Raw genomic sequence first — 16,570 nt, forward strand, 5'->3', positions numbered from 1 at the left:
CACAGAACACAGAATTAAACACACGGTACTCGGGAGCTGCAGAGAAGTTTGGGTTCGTGCTACAGGAGATGAACAGAAAGCAACTGAAGGAAGGTATCCAGCAGTAAATCTCACTGCATAAAGAGCTTTTGCAGATGGACAGCCCTTCTCTGTGAAAAACTGCTGATTTTTGCCAAAAGGCTGTTCTTCAGCATGGTCACCCCAGACACAGAGGTATCTCCCGAGGAGCTGACATATGGTTTGAGCTGCAAACTGAACGACATAGCCTGTCCCTGCAGGTAATGAGAACATCTATCCCCTCTCACCTGCACTGTGGATCACCAGAGAATCGTGGATCACTGCAGACACTGCGCGACCTGAACCGAATTAGCCTGTATCATCGACTAGCAAGTCTGTAGTTTTAATTAAACTTCAGAATTCTTGACTCACCAGAGCTGCTCAGGCTTTAGTAATCCACCAGCAGTAGCAGCAGTTACAGGAGCTGAAGACCATTCCACAAGGTTACGGCTACATGGCTGTAATATCTGAGGACATCACAAGTCTTTAAGGCTCCTTTTAATGTTTAATTCCTAACAACTTCAGGTCGTATTCATGCAGATTCAAACAGTGCTGCCCACTTTTCATCCTTGCAACCGACTTGAAATTGCTCTTTCTAGAATGACCACGTTTTTGCTAAAAAAACCAGACATCTGCACAGCCAAAACCAAGACATTTCGGAAGCCAGCAAGAAAAGGTACGGTCACAGCTGGACCCTACCTTAGAAACCACAGAACGTGCTGAAAAAAGAAGGCGAGTATAAAAAAAAAAGAGCCCATCTGGCTGAGCACTACTCACCTTCTCGCACACAGACTAGGCTCCAAAGACCTCAGCATTTAAGCCACAACACAGCCAGCAGTGGCATGAAAATACCAGTAATCGTTACGAAAATGAAGGGTTTTGGGAGAATGGAGATCTCAAAGCCCCAGTTTGCCCACCCTGACTTCTGGAACCTCAGCAGCACACACTGGGGCATCTTGTTGCCAAAGTACTTCAGTCTCACAGCACCAGCAGGTTTCAAAGGACGTAAGCGTTGCTCACAGACAACAGGTTGTGAAACATACTGAAGGCAACTAGCAGGAACGCATCCTCCCACACCCCTAACCCTACACCTCTGGGCACCAGGGAAACAGGAGGGGCACTGGACGCCACAGGGTGTCCACGTGGGTGACCCACATCTCCTCACTAACGTTTTGTATTGCCACTACTGAAGACAAACCCTTGATCTGCCTCGGCAGAGCACTTGGTCTTATCCTCTGGAAAGCTCCCATCACTTAGACGGCCTAAAGCTGAGAGATGTTGTGGAGGTGCCAAGTTCCAAGTTCCAGGTGCTATCACAGAGCAGGAGGGGGAAGAAGGGCAGAGTTACAGATGTAGGTGAAACCCCGCTTTGCGTGCACACCCCAGGGATGCACTCACCAAGGACGTGACCCTGTTAACAGGCTGTCACACGCTTCTCCAGGCTGAGATCCTAACCTGCGAGGGTGCTGCCTGAGTGGAACTCCATGGAAGGTTCAGGCTCCATCAGCTGCCACATTCCAGGGTTTCCAGCTGGCTCTGTCAGACTGCAGCACCTGGGAAATCTGCCCAGAATTAACACCTGTACTGGGAACCTCCTGTTTCCTTTGATTACCTGCTTTGGGAACATATTGTGGAAACAAGCACCAAAAATACCCCACTCATCACTTTGACCAGAAAATTTACCTGCACCCGGGGCCCTTTCCTCCTTTCTAGTTTATGAAAGGGACCACTTATTATGCCTAAAGGGATACATAACTCTGCACTAAGCAAGTAAATTAAACCTAACAGTTCTTCTCTGCACCCACGTGAGCTTGCCTTAGATACCTGTAGATGATTTTTTTCATAAATAAAATACAAATCATAACCCAAGAGCTAGAAGGAGAAGAGCACCAGAGACTGCTTTTTCATTTACAGTACTCAAAGTCCATGAAGTTTCAGAAACGTTAAGGTTCGGGTTTTAGGGCTTGGTTATTTCCAGTCATTACAAGCACCTAGATTAATGGCTGGGGAACAGAAAAGCAGCACATGTGTGATCCATCCCGTGATCGTGTACTCAAGAACCATCAAAGAGCACGCAGGGAACAGCAAAGGACACACATTTTAAGGACGTGAACAGCAATATATAAATAAGCTGAAATAAAGCTGGTTTGAGGCACAATGTCAGAAACAAGCGTGCCATAAAACTGAAAATGCTTCCTCTTGATTTTTTTTTAAATCGTATTACACTTTTCCCAGGTAACAACTTGCTTTTTCGTCGACCGTGCTGTGAGATCCAAATTTCCGCAGCATATTTTAAAGGAGCACGAGTGCTTTCAACTGCTTACAGCCACCAGCAAGACCTTTCTGCTCGTGTTCTTCTCCAGTTAGTACATCAATCTGCTAAGCCTTCGTTGTACTGACTTCAACCAAAGCCACCTCACCCCCTTCTCTCTACTCCAGTAATTCATTACCATGTATTTTTCTCTCCTTAAAAACCACAACATAAAATCCTTGAAGCCTGGCAGCACCTGTAACTACAAAAAGGCACCGCGTCACTTGGAATCTTAGAAATTACTCCATGCACCTCAATTTCCTAAGTCCCTTGGTACAGGAGCCATTTCTTTTTCTTGCTCTGCACAGCAAAGAGCAGAGCGAGGAACACTTAATATTCTGGAGATTATACAGGTTCCTGCTAACGCTGCAAAAAAAAGTAAGCCAAGGGCATCTTGGCTTGTTTCAGTTCGATTAAAATGTGCGGTAAGGAAGAAGAAAAGTCAACACACTGTTTGCCAACTAGAAAGGATCAAAATTGTTTGGGAAGGGAACTCTGCAGAAAGAGCTTTGAAGGGGGAATTACAAAACAGGACGGGATTATGAAACGGTGATAAATATACATTAGCTTTTCACAACTCCTTGAAAAGCAAAAGCTTTCAGAACACATCACAAACAGAAGAAACGCCAGCCTAGACACCGAGTACGTACGGGTTATGAACTCGGCGAGGATCTCCAGAAGGGTTCCCTCATCACTTCAGTTGTTTTTTCACTTCCATTTTTCTAAATGAGAATCCGCCTCTCCTGTAAAATACCTGCAATTTGTACTTGGCAGCTGGATGGCTGCACGTGCCTGTCTCATTAGCAAGAGCTCAATAGGATTAGAATAATTCCAACTGGATGTTCGTCTGCTGAGAGACATTTTCATGCTACGGTAAAACAGAAATTCATTGAGCCAAATCTCATTGACTTTTGATTTTACATAGTTAAAATACAGATTACACGAATGCAAAATGCTTCGTTCACCGGAGTCGCTTCCACCTGCGGAAGACCGGATAGAGAAGATCAGACACAATCCCAAAGACGTTTTATCATGGGATGTACGACACGTTTCCTACAAGAAAGAAGCAAACCTTGCTACTTCCCCCGAGGTCAGTGAATTTACACTGGAATTAGATTAATAAAAAAAAGCCCATTGGGACCATTCATTTCAGCGGAATTTGATCTTCGGATCACAAACATTTTTCATCTCTGCTTTCCAGCATCCAGCTCGAATAACCAGCGCAGGGAACAGGTGGAAAGGCTTCCAGAGGAGTCCTGACACACCGTCACTCGGCAAGACGCCTGAAGCTTTACACTGCTTGCTGCAGCAGCTCTGCATCAGACGGGAATATCTCCTTTCCAACGATAAATACAGAAGAAAACGCATACACACTGATCAGATTCAATTGCCAGCTCTAACATTTGTATGAGAGACTGTACCACTCTGGAAAGCGGAACGCAGGAACCCTCCAGCTCCAGAAGAGCCCTGCTCCTTCCTCGGCATTGCCAATGAAGGAACAAGTGTCTCTAACATGCTGGGACAACAAGGACCTGCAGTACTTGGAACCCACCTTTTACCTGTTGCCTCCAGCAATCCAACAGACTGCAGCCATCAAAAGCTGGACGGCGGTCCAGAAGGCTGGCAGGCAGGGTTTCTGACCTAGGTATGCCCCCCAGAACCACTCCACGCGATACTTACAAGCTGCAAAGCCCACTTGGTTCATTAGAAATGTTTTTTCCACAAGCTCCAGTGTCTCTGCTTTCTCACCCCGAGCTAGAAAATGAAATACTTTTGCTACTAAAACACTGAAGAGCTTTGAGAAAGACACTCGTTTCTGTAATGCAGAAAATACTACAGTCCATAATCTTGTTTACATGGTAAGCGTATACCATGCTTTGCAAGCACATTAGGCAGGGATAAAGAGACCTCCTTTAAGAGCAATGGAATTAGCCTGGCCCCAGTAGCACACACCAGCACCAGGCACCTCCACCCAAAGCCTAACAAGTCATTCTCACGCTGCAGACCTTGTGCTGCCGATTTCCTTGTGCTTTTCACAGGCATATCCAGGACTTGCAGGTACCTGGCCTGCACAACTTGCACACTGCCTCACCTCTTCTGTCAATCTCCTACAGCGTGATGAAATAGTTTGAGGAGGAAGGAGAAGAAAAAAAGAGCTTGCAAACTTCCCAGCATTCAAACCCTGCAAGAAACTAAGCTTTACGATGTAAAGCCATAGAAAATAACCCAGTTTCTTCCCAAGCTAATAAGTTCCTTGTGTTGCTGTGAACTGGAAGAGCACGAGGTTTGCTAAGCTCTCCAGCAGCAGCAGCAAACAAACACGGGTGTCCTACACATCACAGGGGCCAACAGGTACCTAGAAGAGGACAGAGAAGATCAGCTACAGAACCATGGAGCAGTTCACCTCCCTTTATAATTGGGTTTCTCTGAGCTCCAAATACACTCCAGCCCCACAGCAGGGTGCACATCCCAGCAGCAGAGAGCACACTGCACAAATGAGCATTTGTTTTGTGAAACACCCATGTTCCCCCAACGTGCGTGGCTTCTCCGCACCAAACCACTCCAAAATAATGCTCGATGAAAATGAAATGGACACGGAAACCCATAGAGCAAGCACTGAAATACTGCAGATCGCTGCTTGCCTTCCTTTCGACGGGATACACGACCAGTTAGTGCGCTCCAACAGCATTGAACTTCATATTCCTGCTTGACAGTAAAGCTTCAGTTTTAGCTTACATCCCCACGTGGGAGCGTGCAAACCTCATTCTGAAGCATGAGGCAAGCAACTGCGCTCTGTTACTCCCTGTTTTACTCCGAGACCAGTAACACAAACAGGTCAGCCAGAGAGATCCCCAAACCCCTCACCTCCAAGCGCCCAGCCCATTGCTTCGCAGCGCGAGTGCCCTTATAGCGTGCACAAGCTCTTCACCTTCTGAGCCCAAATTCACAGGGTGATCCACCCACCCTCGCTGCAGCTTCCTCAGCTAGAAAGTTTTGTTTTTATCCTTACATCCTGTATTTAGTCATCTGCATATTTTGCACAGCTGCAAACAGAAGTTAGCATTAACCTTTGGGACCACTAATTCACAGGCCCAGGCAGCGATCTCAAAGTTACAGCTCCGGCAGCCATCAGATCTGGCACTCCCCAAGAATTTCCATTTACACTGATCAGTCTCCTGTTCCCCTACAAGCTCTGCGTTGCCAGGAGCTTCGCTGTTTTCTAGGGGGGTAATTTCTTTTGCCAGCCCACTGTCAGCTTCCTACCTGCCCAGGAAAACACTGACAGGATTAGATTAAGCATCAATTTTTCGAGAACACTGTTAATGCTAATGAATAAGTGTTTCCTTTCTGCAGATTTGCTTTCTCTGATGCCTCCAGCTAGGCCGGGTGGATAAACTGCCTGCCTCTTTTACCCACCCTAAAGCCAGCCCTGGTAAGTACAATTACTGCTAAGCTACGGATAGTAAACTGAGTCTTAAGCATCAATTTCTTGGCTGGAGAATGTTTTACACAAAGATCATTGTAGTAACTGTATGGGGGCATTACGCTTCTCTAGTTCCTTTTCTTTTTTATTAAATGAAAGTGGAAGAGCATTAACAAAAAGCTGGCACCTGCAACACACGAGGCAGCTCTTGTGTGGAGCTCCGAGGCTTATTTAAGAGGAGAGGGCAGCTCAGTTCCCACAGCTGCTGGCCACTGCTGTGGGTTTTCAGTATCTGGGCATCCCTGCAGAGCCCCCTTCTCCTGTGCACCCCAAAATTGGCTCAGACACGTGCAAATATTTGGATTAGAAGATGAAAAGAGTACTGCATGATGCACAGGTACGGTCTGGAAGTTCGGGAGCAATCTTCCATCACGTCTGGATAAAGTTCCTCTGGAAGTGCCAGTCACTTGCCTTCACTCAGCGCTGCTTACTCACACAAAAACACTCATTAAAGACAGTGGGAAACACCACCAAAGAAGGCAAGCAGAACTAATTTAAATATTCCTCACCTGATCGAGAAAGTGAACCTTTTAGCAAAGCGTAATTGAACGGAGCACTGCATCACCCGGGGGAGCAAACAAAACTCCAATTTTAACAGCAATCCCCAGTAAATTCTCTGCCACCTGTTTCTGTATGGCTCCGCACTGGATCTCATGCCTTGGTAAACCTTCCACTTCCTCGCCCTGAAACAACTCACTGTACATCTTCAAAACTTGCAGATAAGGAGCACTGAGCAGGTACAACGTATCTGTAATACACAAACCCTCCTGCATGTGTTTAACCATGGACACTTGCATCATTCTGGACGATAAAATGAATAGTACAGCACTGACATCATCGAAATAGCCTTCGGGAAGGAAACAGAAGGGATTGAATTTTTGTTCTTTTTACACCATAGCAAGGACCTAAAACAAATCAGAACACAATAAGCCTCAATAACATGCTGGGACAAAAAAAAAATAGGGAAATCGAAGCGTGGCCTTCACCACAGACAATTTTTGACCACTTCTGGAGTTAAATGAGGAAAGCAGCTGCTAGAAGCAACAAATAATCATTTCAGCAGAGCGCTGTGGATGTCTAGGAAGACCCGTCTCCTCTCTGCAGGAAATGGCTGCAGCGTGCCAAGGAGACTTCACCTTAAAAAAAAAGAAGAGTAGAAGGAAACCCATCAGAATCCAGTTACTTCTCACAAGGCATCTCTGGCTGATGACTGTGGCTGCAGAGCAATTACAGCATTTGCTTTATTGCTGTGGTTTAAACCTCTGGGCTCGTTACCAGACTGTTACTAGCACCTGCAGGCCAGCCCCACCACAGCTCCGAGCAGCCCCACAGACCAACAGCCCGGGCTCTTTGTGGGACAAAATCCAACAGACAGCAAACAACAGCAGGTGAGCTAGAGATAAGAGGTCAGGATGCACTGGAAAGGGGGGAAAAAAACACAAGGGAGCTGTCCAGGAGATGTAACTAGACACTTATCGGGCAATGTCGAGCTGTAAATGATCACAGGATGGAGGCAGCAGCAGGCTCGAAGTACAGGTTGTTGGGAGGATCAAGCATTGGCTTCACGGTCATGTGGAAGATGCACACAATTGCTCTGCAAGAAGAAACACTTTAGGGTAAAATGCGCTGATCTGTTCCTATCTCCTCCTCCCCCAGAATACAGCTAGCTGTAGTAGGGAGCGGAACACGACACAGGGGTCTGATGGTGATAATTTCAAGGATCATTCCTTGAATTTCAAGGCAGTATTTGAAGGATAGCCTCCTGACAATGCCAAGCAACACCGAAGACCAAACACGCATTTTGAAGATGCCACCATGAAACTCACTGTGAACTCCGAGCTAAACAGAATAAAATACGTGAGGAAAACCAACAGAATCTGGTCCTTTCTGAAAATCAGTTTCCCCTTGTTTTTATGCGTGTACAGAACAGAAAACAGAAATCCTGCCTGGGGAAAGAGCCCATCAGGGCATTACCCTCCTGCCTGCTGCGCCACAGCCCGTGGGCCGCCCCGCAAGACCCCACACGGTGGTATTTCAACAAGGCACAACGAGAACAGGTTGTATGGCACCCTGGGACTGTAGAGCAGCCCGCTGCCTGCACCGCTCTGTACATTTCCAGACATTCATTAAACCAAGAGGACTTATTTGAATTTTATAATTGAAAACTGTTGTCTTAAAGACAAGTCCCAGGTGGGGTGATCTACAGCTTCCAGCACTATTTAACCTCAAAACACACAGCCTGATCATACGTGTTGTGAAACCTCTGCAGAGGCACTGCAAAAAGTTGTTTCACTACACAATAAAAACCAGCCTGGTATGCTCTAGAAAGAGAAAGAAATCCAAAATATATTCCAAAATTAAACTCTGTAGCAACACACTAAAGGCTTCCTTGTTGTTTTCACAGGTGAGCTGATTGCTCCTAAGAAATTCTGGATTTGAAGAAGTGAATCAAAGTGTTCAGAGATAAAAAACTTCCCTTCAAGATGACAATGAGATGCTGGAAGGAAGGTGGTCAAGTTGCACCGTGCATGTTAATAGGTACGGAAAACGGGCTATCATTGTGAATTGGCTATAGAATTACAAAGCATCTTTCCCTTAAAGGTGAAATCCAGAGGCCAGCACAGTACGGGATGGGTTTCCAGCCTCCACACACAGGTCTCTGTTGTGCAAACAGGGAAGGAGCTCGCTCCTTCGCTGCGAGGCAACCCAGAGCTGAGACTCTTCAAAAGGCTGTTAAACACAGAAAGTAAACAGAGCATTATAAAACAGATTCCTCCTCTACTTACATCTTATTAATCTTTCATGCTGCTTACACAGTTGGTTAGAGCATTTTCGACAGAAATTGATCATCTTTTATCAGCGAGGACTTGCGCGTTTATGCACGAGAGCTGCGGTGCAATGGCTGAGCAGCCACAGCCACCTAAGTAAATATCATCAGGACTTGCTTTATTTTGCTAAATTAACCACCCCTTCATCAAATTCCCCCAGGCCAGTACAAACAAGGCAGGTACAGTTAGCAATCAGCTGATTTCTGAAGAACAAAAAAAAAAATGAAGAGGGGGAAAAAAGGACTGCGGACACTCGTGATGACAACTTGAAGAGAAGTCACACACTTGTACGTGTCTCCAGCAGCAGCATCTTAATAGAAAACTGTTTCCCACCCAGTCAAAACCCTACGAGCCCCACCTGTACACTGTTTTCCACCTTAGAGAAGTGACATAGGCAGCCACAAAACTGTTACACTGCCAGGGACGAGCTGAGTGACGCCGCCACTGCTCTGCTTGGGCCACAGCTACTCATTTCTTACCTTTTACTGCAATTGCCCTACAACCCCAGAATTCAGCACTGCTATTAGGTGAATCACCAGCTCCTGGGAGAACAACGAAGTCCTAAGCACCAACGTGGTCAAATCTGCAGGAGTACAAGCTGCACAACGCTGTCTTGACCTGGAGGATGAAGACGTGAGCCATTTGGAGCTGCTGGCCTCCCTGTGCCAGGAACCTGTCCCTGCCACCACCCAGCACCAGAAGGGCAGCCCCACGCCTATCAGCAAATGGATGGCTTTGGAAATTTCATTATTTACTTGGAGGTCTCGGTTCTGCACTGGAAAGAGCTGTCGGAGACGATGTCTTCGAAAGAGGAGAAACCACAGGACTCGCAACCATTTATTACGAAAACCACTCATTTCTGCTTCCCTGTTTTCTGGGGGCAGGCTCAGCCCCAGCTCTGCACAGGGCGGTCTCTAAAGGTAAAACACAGCCTGCAAGGCCACGCAGCTTGAGACTTCCACAGCACGGTCACACCTGCATACACCGGGCACCCCAACCTGCTATTAAACATAACCAAAAGGTATTAAACATCACCGAGCACCTGCAGCCAGCTCCAGCCCCACACTTAACACGCACCCACTACACACAAGTGGCCCAAGATCACTCCAGGAGAGATTTCCCGGTCAGGACCACATTCTGCCATATGCAATTTGTTCTCAGTGCATTTCTGAGCTACTTATCTTGTAGAACTACTGCTTTCATAACGTTGGAAAACACTATTAGCAATAAAAGCGGCTTTAAGAGACCATTACCATCCACACAGATCAGAATAACTTGGCTTCATTTCTCGTAGCAGCTATTTCCCAGCTGTAGCAGTGAAGGCAGCAGCCGTACATCCATCTTCCCCACTCTACATCCCAAACCGGGATATCGCTTCCATTGCCTTCGACAGAACGAGGAGATCAAACGCCAGGTCATTAGGAAGAAGCCATTTAACAAAGCTCACTGTAAATGCAATGAAAATAACAGCCAGAAACCATTAAAAGGGAAAGGAAGAATTTGGCCCGTGAAAAAAATAAAGTATGTTCAAGGGTTCTGCCTGCAATTTCAACTTCTGCAGGCATAACAGCAGGACTACATCTTGCCTCACTTTTACTTCTCCTTGACATCTGTCACGTGTGTTTGCCTGTGTGAAAGCTTCACTAGAAGATTTCGATAAGGTCTTACAGAGTCGCTGCTGAAGTTGGTTTTCTCCCAATTAAAGCAGCTATTAAAGGCCAGCTTTAAAAAACAGCAACCTTTAATTGGAAGGAGAAACGCCTAACAATAAAAGGCAGACATTCACCAATTAAAAATCTGACAGGATCTTTCAAAAAAAAACCTAGCGTTCGCTAAATGCCAGGTTGCTTGTTTCAGACTACAAAAGCTGCTTCAAGCAGCTCTGAACAAAACAAAAGGTTAGGAAAAATCAATATACATACACGTGTTTGTCCTCGGAGAGATTAATACTTTATATTCCCTCGGTTGTCCTCGAGCAGATGAACAGAGTTCCCTCCATTCTTTGTGCTGCTTTTTAAAAAGGCAGCGTGAAAGCCCACGTGATGAGCACTGCCCCGAAAGCTCCAGGTCTCCCCTTTAGGCTTAGGGAGGAGCTTTTTCTTCAGGAATCCAAAGCAAAAACTCACACTCGGAGGAACTGGGGCTGTTTGACAGAGGGTACGCTGAGGCCTAAGTGCTCGTGCTGTGCTTTACACCCCGCAGGAGCAGAGGATGGAAGCAGCAAAGCCTCTGTACCACAGTGCTGCTCTTGGAGCCACAACCCCAGGAGCTCCACCTTACCCTCCATCTCACCACCTTGCCACTCAGCCCTCCTGGAAGCTCCTGGTCTTCGGGAACAGCTCAGCACATCACCCCCTCCTGACAACATCCCTACAGGAGGGCAGATATGGGATCAGTCCCCTATAAAACATCCCACCCATGGGCTACAGCAGAGTTATTCTGGCCACAAGCCATCCGAAATCGCTCTGTTCTTGGCAGTAACTGGAGAACCAAGGTGAACTCGGTCAGTACAGGCATCCTACTGGAAACAGCTCCCAAAGAACAGATGTGTTCCCGGCACAACAGGAAAAGCTGACACTTCACAGGGAGAGATAAGGGCCTGGCAGCAGGACGGTTCTTCCTGCCGCACCCTCCTCCATCTCACACTTATCTGTGCTCCAAGCAACTGAAAAGCAACACCGCAGAGAGCAGGAACAGCCCTGAGCTCCCACACTGCAGAGACGCAGTTTAGGACCATTACTGCAGGCTCAGAGGACGTCAGAAACTTCCTCAGGCTCCTTTGAAAAACTGCACGGCTGCTTGGTGCGACAGAGCAACCCCCAACGCTGCCACGGGACACCCTCTGCTCCACGGTCTCATACGCAGTTGACTTTCCTGAAGCAGCAGCTCTCACTTTAGAACAGAACCTGCAAAGAAAAGACCGCTTCCCACTTGATTTCAGCACTGCTGTAACACAGCAGGGCTTTGTCAAGCGTCTGGCCCTAAATATTCTCACCAAAAAGGAGACCGGTTCTGCCCCTAGGAAGCGCAGAGTCCTTAAACCTGGCATCAGAGGAAAGCCAATTACTCTCTTGCAGAGATGAGCTCCTTAGCTTGAGTAAACATAAAAAGTTAGCCCTTCATTAATAAAATAATTGGTATTTATACAACACCTTTCTGCACGTTTCAAAGCATTTTATAGACACACTAGCCAGATATTGCTGACCTACACAGCATTGCTTTCTGAAAAGCACGGCCAGCTCTGCTACAATCTAATACAATAAAGCAGCGCTTGAAGAAGCCCCTCTGGTTTTGTTTGTTTGCAGCAGAAGAACGCAGGCAAAGTTTTGCTGCTCTTCACACACCGCTTCCTTCCAGGGGCCTTCCGCACAGCCACGAGGAGAACTCAGCAGCCTGCTGAATAAACAGGGAAATGCAAGCGTAAAGCTCCGAGGGCTGGCAGGAGAATCCGTGTAAAGTGTTTGGAAATAAAGCTATCAAGGAAGGAAAACTCTGCTACATTTCAAACCAACGGCGGGCTGTTAAAACCCGTAACATCCTGCCGAAGCTGAATGAAGTCGTAAGAAAGAGAAAGGTTTAAATTTGCTTGCCGTGGTGTTTTACGAACACAAAAAAAAAAACAGAAATGCCACCTGTTGCTCAGCAGGTTCATCCTCACCCAAGTTAATACAAAAAAAACAAGCAAGTGATTTGAATTCATTTCCACGCTGTCTGCTTTTTGTACCTGGCTAACCCTAAGCAACGGGAACATTCCCGCAACGCTTCCTCCACCCTCTACAACCAGTTCTACTCCCAGCCTTTCGTGGTCTGGCCCAGCGCAACACTTCAGGCACTACACCCCAAGCAAGTCCTAATTCAATTTTGGGGTTCCTAAAATAAACAAAGAATGTTAGTTATCACGCTGGTCTACTGAACAATTTTAACTTCATGAAGTCGATAACCTCCAGGTTACACCCAAACACTGGCCGTAAGCTATCGCTGCCTGGGAGCCAAAGATTAGACAAACATGATTTCTTTTTTGGTGAAGACAGTAATATAAGCTCATTCTCATACCATAAATGAAATGCGAAGTTCAGATTTATTAAAATAGAGACGTAGATGTAAAGGCAGCCCTTACAATTCTTCAGTTTCTGTCAGGAACTATAGAAAGCACGCCAAAAAAAAGACTACTAGAGGAAACGCTGCAACAAGGCATTTACATTATTCATTCTTCCACTACCCACAAATACCCTTAATTAACAGAAAATACAGCAATCCATCTACAGCTTGCCACATTCATCTCCCCAGATTATTCAAACTTGGGGTTGACAAAGAAATAACGAGCACACCGCGCTTCAAATCCACACGATGCACCCTTGGCCAAACACAACGTGCAAGCGCACAGTACGAGCTCAGGGTCCAGGTAAGAAGCCCGACTTTTGCCAGTTTTCACAACTATTCACGTATTTATTATGCGAGCACTCCTCGGGAACTCATCAACGAGTGCACCCATGAGAGGACGTAGGCCTGAACATACAATTTTAATAGCCACGTACTTGGGTATTCAGCACTTGTTATATAAAAAATAACAAGTTATCAACGCACACTTGTACTTGCCTTACGTGTACACGCAGCTCCAGCCTAAACAAATCTGTTTTTCTAACTGCTTTTCTTACAAAACTAACGAGCTGGAGACAGACCTGGCTGTGCCAGGCATCTCCTTTCATTCATTTTTCAGCACGATGTTTTGTTACCTATTACCACGCACTTCCAAGGCTGCGGCGGTGACCCTGGGAAGGCAAAGCAGTTGTGTGAACCTCCCGCTTTTTTCCCTTGCCATCTACCTCAGGTTTTGCAAGATCTGAAAGACCAGTTTTCAGAAATAATGAAAAGGAAGGGGATTTTGTCCTAAACACTATGGTTCACACAATACTTTCAAATCAGATCATAAAATGTGCTAGATACAGAATTATTACCCCTTTAACTTCTCTGAAGTAGTAGAAAAACTAGTTTCTAGCAGTTTCTGGTGAAGATGTGAAGTTTGAAAGTTCATTACAACGCACAGTAACAGAGCAGTATGACCGCTTGCTGCCTGCACCCAATTTGAAGCACGTAAGACCACTGTATAAAAGCTTCGGTGGGAAATCAGCCGCCAACTCAGTGGTTGTAAGCAGCCCAGCAATGATTTATATGCAGCTGCAAATGGCACAGAGGGAAACTAACACACTGCCAGGCCCTTGCTTGGATCCAAGTATATCACAAATTCAGACTCCAGAGGAAAAGAGGAATAAGGGTAGACAGAAATCAATAGCCAAAAGAAGACAAGGCACAACTGCCCTCACTACATCCCAGCAAGGCAGTGAGACTTGTTGGGGTGGTGCTGTTTCCGCTATCACATCCTAACACAGGACAGAGCCTAGACCAAGGACTTCCTAGTCCTAGGAAGTCTCCAACCAGCCTTATTTTACCCAGTCCTGCCATGTGTTTGTGGATGAGGGTCAACAACATACCCTACAGCACTAGGGAAGCAGCGCCCTGACCCTCCTAGTGGGACACAAAGCTGGGGCTTGCTGTAGTCTTGCTCCTGTGACCCCAGGATGCTGTACACAGCAAGGTGGAAATGGGAGCATGGTTTACGTTGGAACAGACATGAAAAGTCATTCAGCTCCCATCCCTTGCCACAGGGGTTGGCACTTTCCACTAAATGAGGGTGCCCCCAGCCCCAGCCAGCCTGGCCTTGGGCACTGCCAGGGATGGGGCAGCCACAGCTCCTTGGGGCAGCCTGGGCCAGGGCCTCACCACCCTCAGAGGGAAAAACTTCCTCCTTATAACTAATCTAAGCCTCCCCTCTTTTACTTTAAATGCATTCCCCTGTCCTGTCACCACAGCCCCAACACAGAGTCCCTCCCCAGCTCTCCTGCAGCCCCTCCAGGCCCTGGCAGCCCACTGGGAGCTCTCCCCGGAGCCTTCTCTTCTCCAGGCTGAGCACCCCCAGCTCCCTCAGCCTAGCTCCACAGCAGAGGGGCTCCAACCCCTCAACATCCCCGTGGCCTCCTCTGACCTCGCTCTGCCACGTCCCTGTCCTGCTGCTGGGGCCCGGAGCTGACCGCAGGCCCCAGGTGGGGGTCTCAGGAGCAGAGGGGGACAAACCCCTCCCTCAGCAACAGCCCCTCAGGCTCCACACGCGGCCCCGGGAGCCGTGCGAGCGGGCTGGGCCGCCCCTACCTGATGACGGAGATGAGCAGCCCCGAGGGGTCCTTGCTCCTGCTCATGGCGCTCCGGTAGCGCCCCGCCGACTCGCCCGCCGCCATCTTGCTCCCCCCCGCAAGCACCAAACAACCAGCCCTGCTAGCGCGGCGCAGCCAATAAAAGGAGAGGGGGGCGGGACGTCGGGGGGCTGTGAACCAATAGGAGACGGGAAGGGTGATACAAGCTGCTATGCGCTGTGCGGGGGTGCCGCGGGGTGTTCTGGGAGTTGTAGTTTTTGTGGGCGTGGCTCTGGCCTGGTTCACCCTCAGGTGGCATGGGTGGGGCAGGCCAGTGACCTGCTGACCTCGTCCTCCTCTACTCAACCCCCTTGTTCTCATTAACAACTTAATTTCCCCCCCCAATTCCCTCCTGAATGCAACAATACTCCTCTTTTTAACGGTTATTTTTGTCGAAACAGCTCTGAAGGTATGCAAAATCAAAAGACGCTGCTCGGAAATTGCCCCAGACTGCAGGCAGGCAGCACCTGCAGCAGCACGGAGGCTTTGAAACGTGGTTAAATCCATTTAATGGTCAGGGGATCATCAAAACAGTTGACAAATGTATCCACAAAAAAGCACAGCACCCAAAAGCCTTTTATTTTTCCTGAAAATTACATTAAACGGGGCTGTAAAGGGCCACATCTTCCCTTGCCCTCCTGACAGCAGCCTGGTAGTACTCCCAACCCCCCGACATGGTGGCATGAGGCGGCCTTGGCCTTAGCCAAGCACACTGTGAGCCAAATGGGGTGGCTACACTTGTATGTAGGATTGAAAATTTAAAAAATGTGTTGGTTGCTGAGAGCACAACATCCTAGTTCGGCCACAACAACCCCATGCAGCGCTACAGGCTTGGGGCTGAGTGACTGGAAAGCTGTGAAAAGGAAAAGGACCTGGAGGTGCTGATTGATGGTTGCCTGAACATGAAGCAGCAGTGTGCCCAGGTGGCCAACAAGGCCACGGCATCCTGGTTTGTATCAGGAATAGTGTGGCCAGCAGGACCAGGGAGGTGATCGTCCCCCTGTGCTCTGCTCTGGTGAGGCTGCACCTTGAGTGCTGTGTTCAGCTTTGGGCCCCTCAGCACCAGAAGGACATCGAGGCCCTGCAGCATGTCCAGAGCAGGGCTACGAAGCTGGTGAAGGGCCTGGAGCACAAGTCCTGTGAGGAGCGGCTGAGGGAACTGGGGGTGTTTGGTCTGGGGAAGAAGAGGCTCAGGGCAGACCGTATTGCTCCCTACAACCACCTGAAAGGAAGGGGTGGGGAGCTGGGGGTCGGCCTCCTCTCACAGGTAACTAGTGATAGGACCAGAGGGAATGGCCTCAAGTTGCACCAGGGGAGGTTCAGGTTGGAAATTGGAAGAAATTTCTTCTCAGGAATAGTTAGGCATTGAAACAGGTTGCCCAGAGAGATAGTGGAGTCACCATCCCTGGGGGTGTTCGAGGAAATGTTGAACTTGTTACTTAGGGACATGGATTAGTGGGTGACATTGGTAGTAGGGTGATGGTTGGACCAGATGATCTTGGAGGTCTTTTCCAACCCTAATGGTTCTAGGGTTCTATGAACCAGCTCACGCTAAAAATAATGGCTTTGCGTTACAGCCTCACGCAGGCTGATTGCAATGACATCCTCATGGGGTTAACAAAGCATCATGTAATTTAATTTCTTT

At 47.8% G+C, this 16,570-nt stretch overlaps 1 protein-coding gene across 2 annotated transcripts in view; it reads right to left on the bottom strand.

Moving 5' to 3' along the window:
• The window catches only part of EXOC4 (exocyst complex component 4), a 379,564-nt gene extending 364,561 nt beyond the window's left edge, over window positions 1-15,003 (bottom strand). For both annotated transcript variants that reach the window (XM_035319681.1, XM_035319676.1), the window contains exon 1: window positions 14,885-15,003. In XM_035319681.1, the coding sequence (XP_035175572.1) occupies window positions 14,885-14,970 (86 nt within the window). In that variant the 5' untranslated portion in view covers window positions 14,971-15,003. The remainder of the gene's footprint in view (window positions 1-14,884) is intronic.
• Between the last annotated feature and the right edge of the window lie 1,567 nt (window positions 15,004-16,570).

The sequence above is a fragment of the Oxyura jamaicensis genome, chromosome 1 (genome assembly GCF_011077185.1).
Source record: "Oxyura jamaicensis isolate SHBP4307 breed ruddy duck chromosome 1, BPBGC_Ojam_1.0, whole genome shotgun sequence".
NCBI classification, from domain to species: domain Eukaryota; kingdom Metazoa; phylum Chordata; class Aves; order Anseriformes; family Anatidae; genus Oxyura; species Oxyura jamaicensis.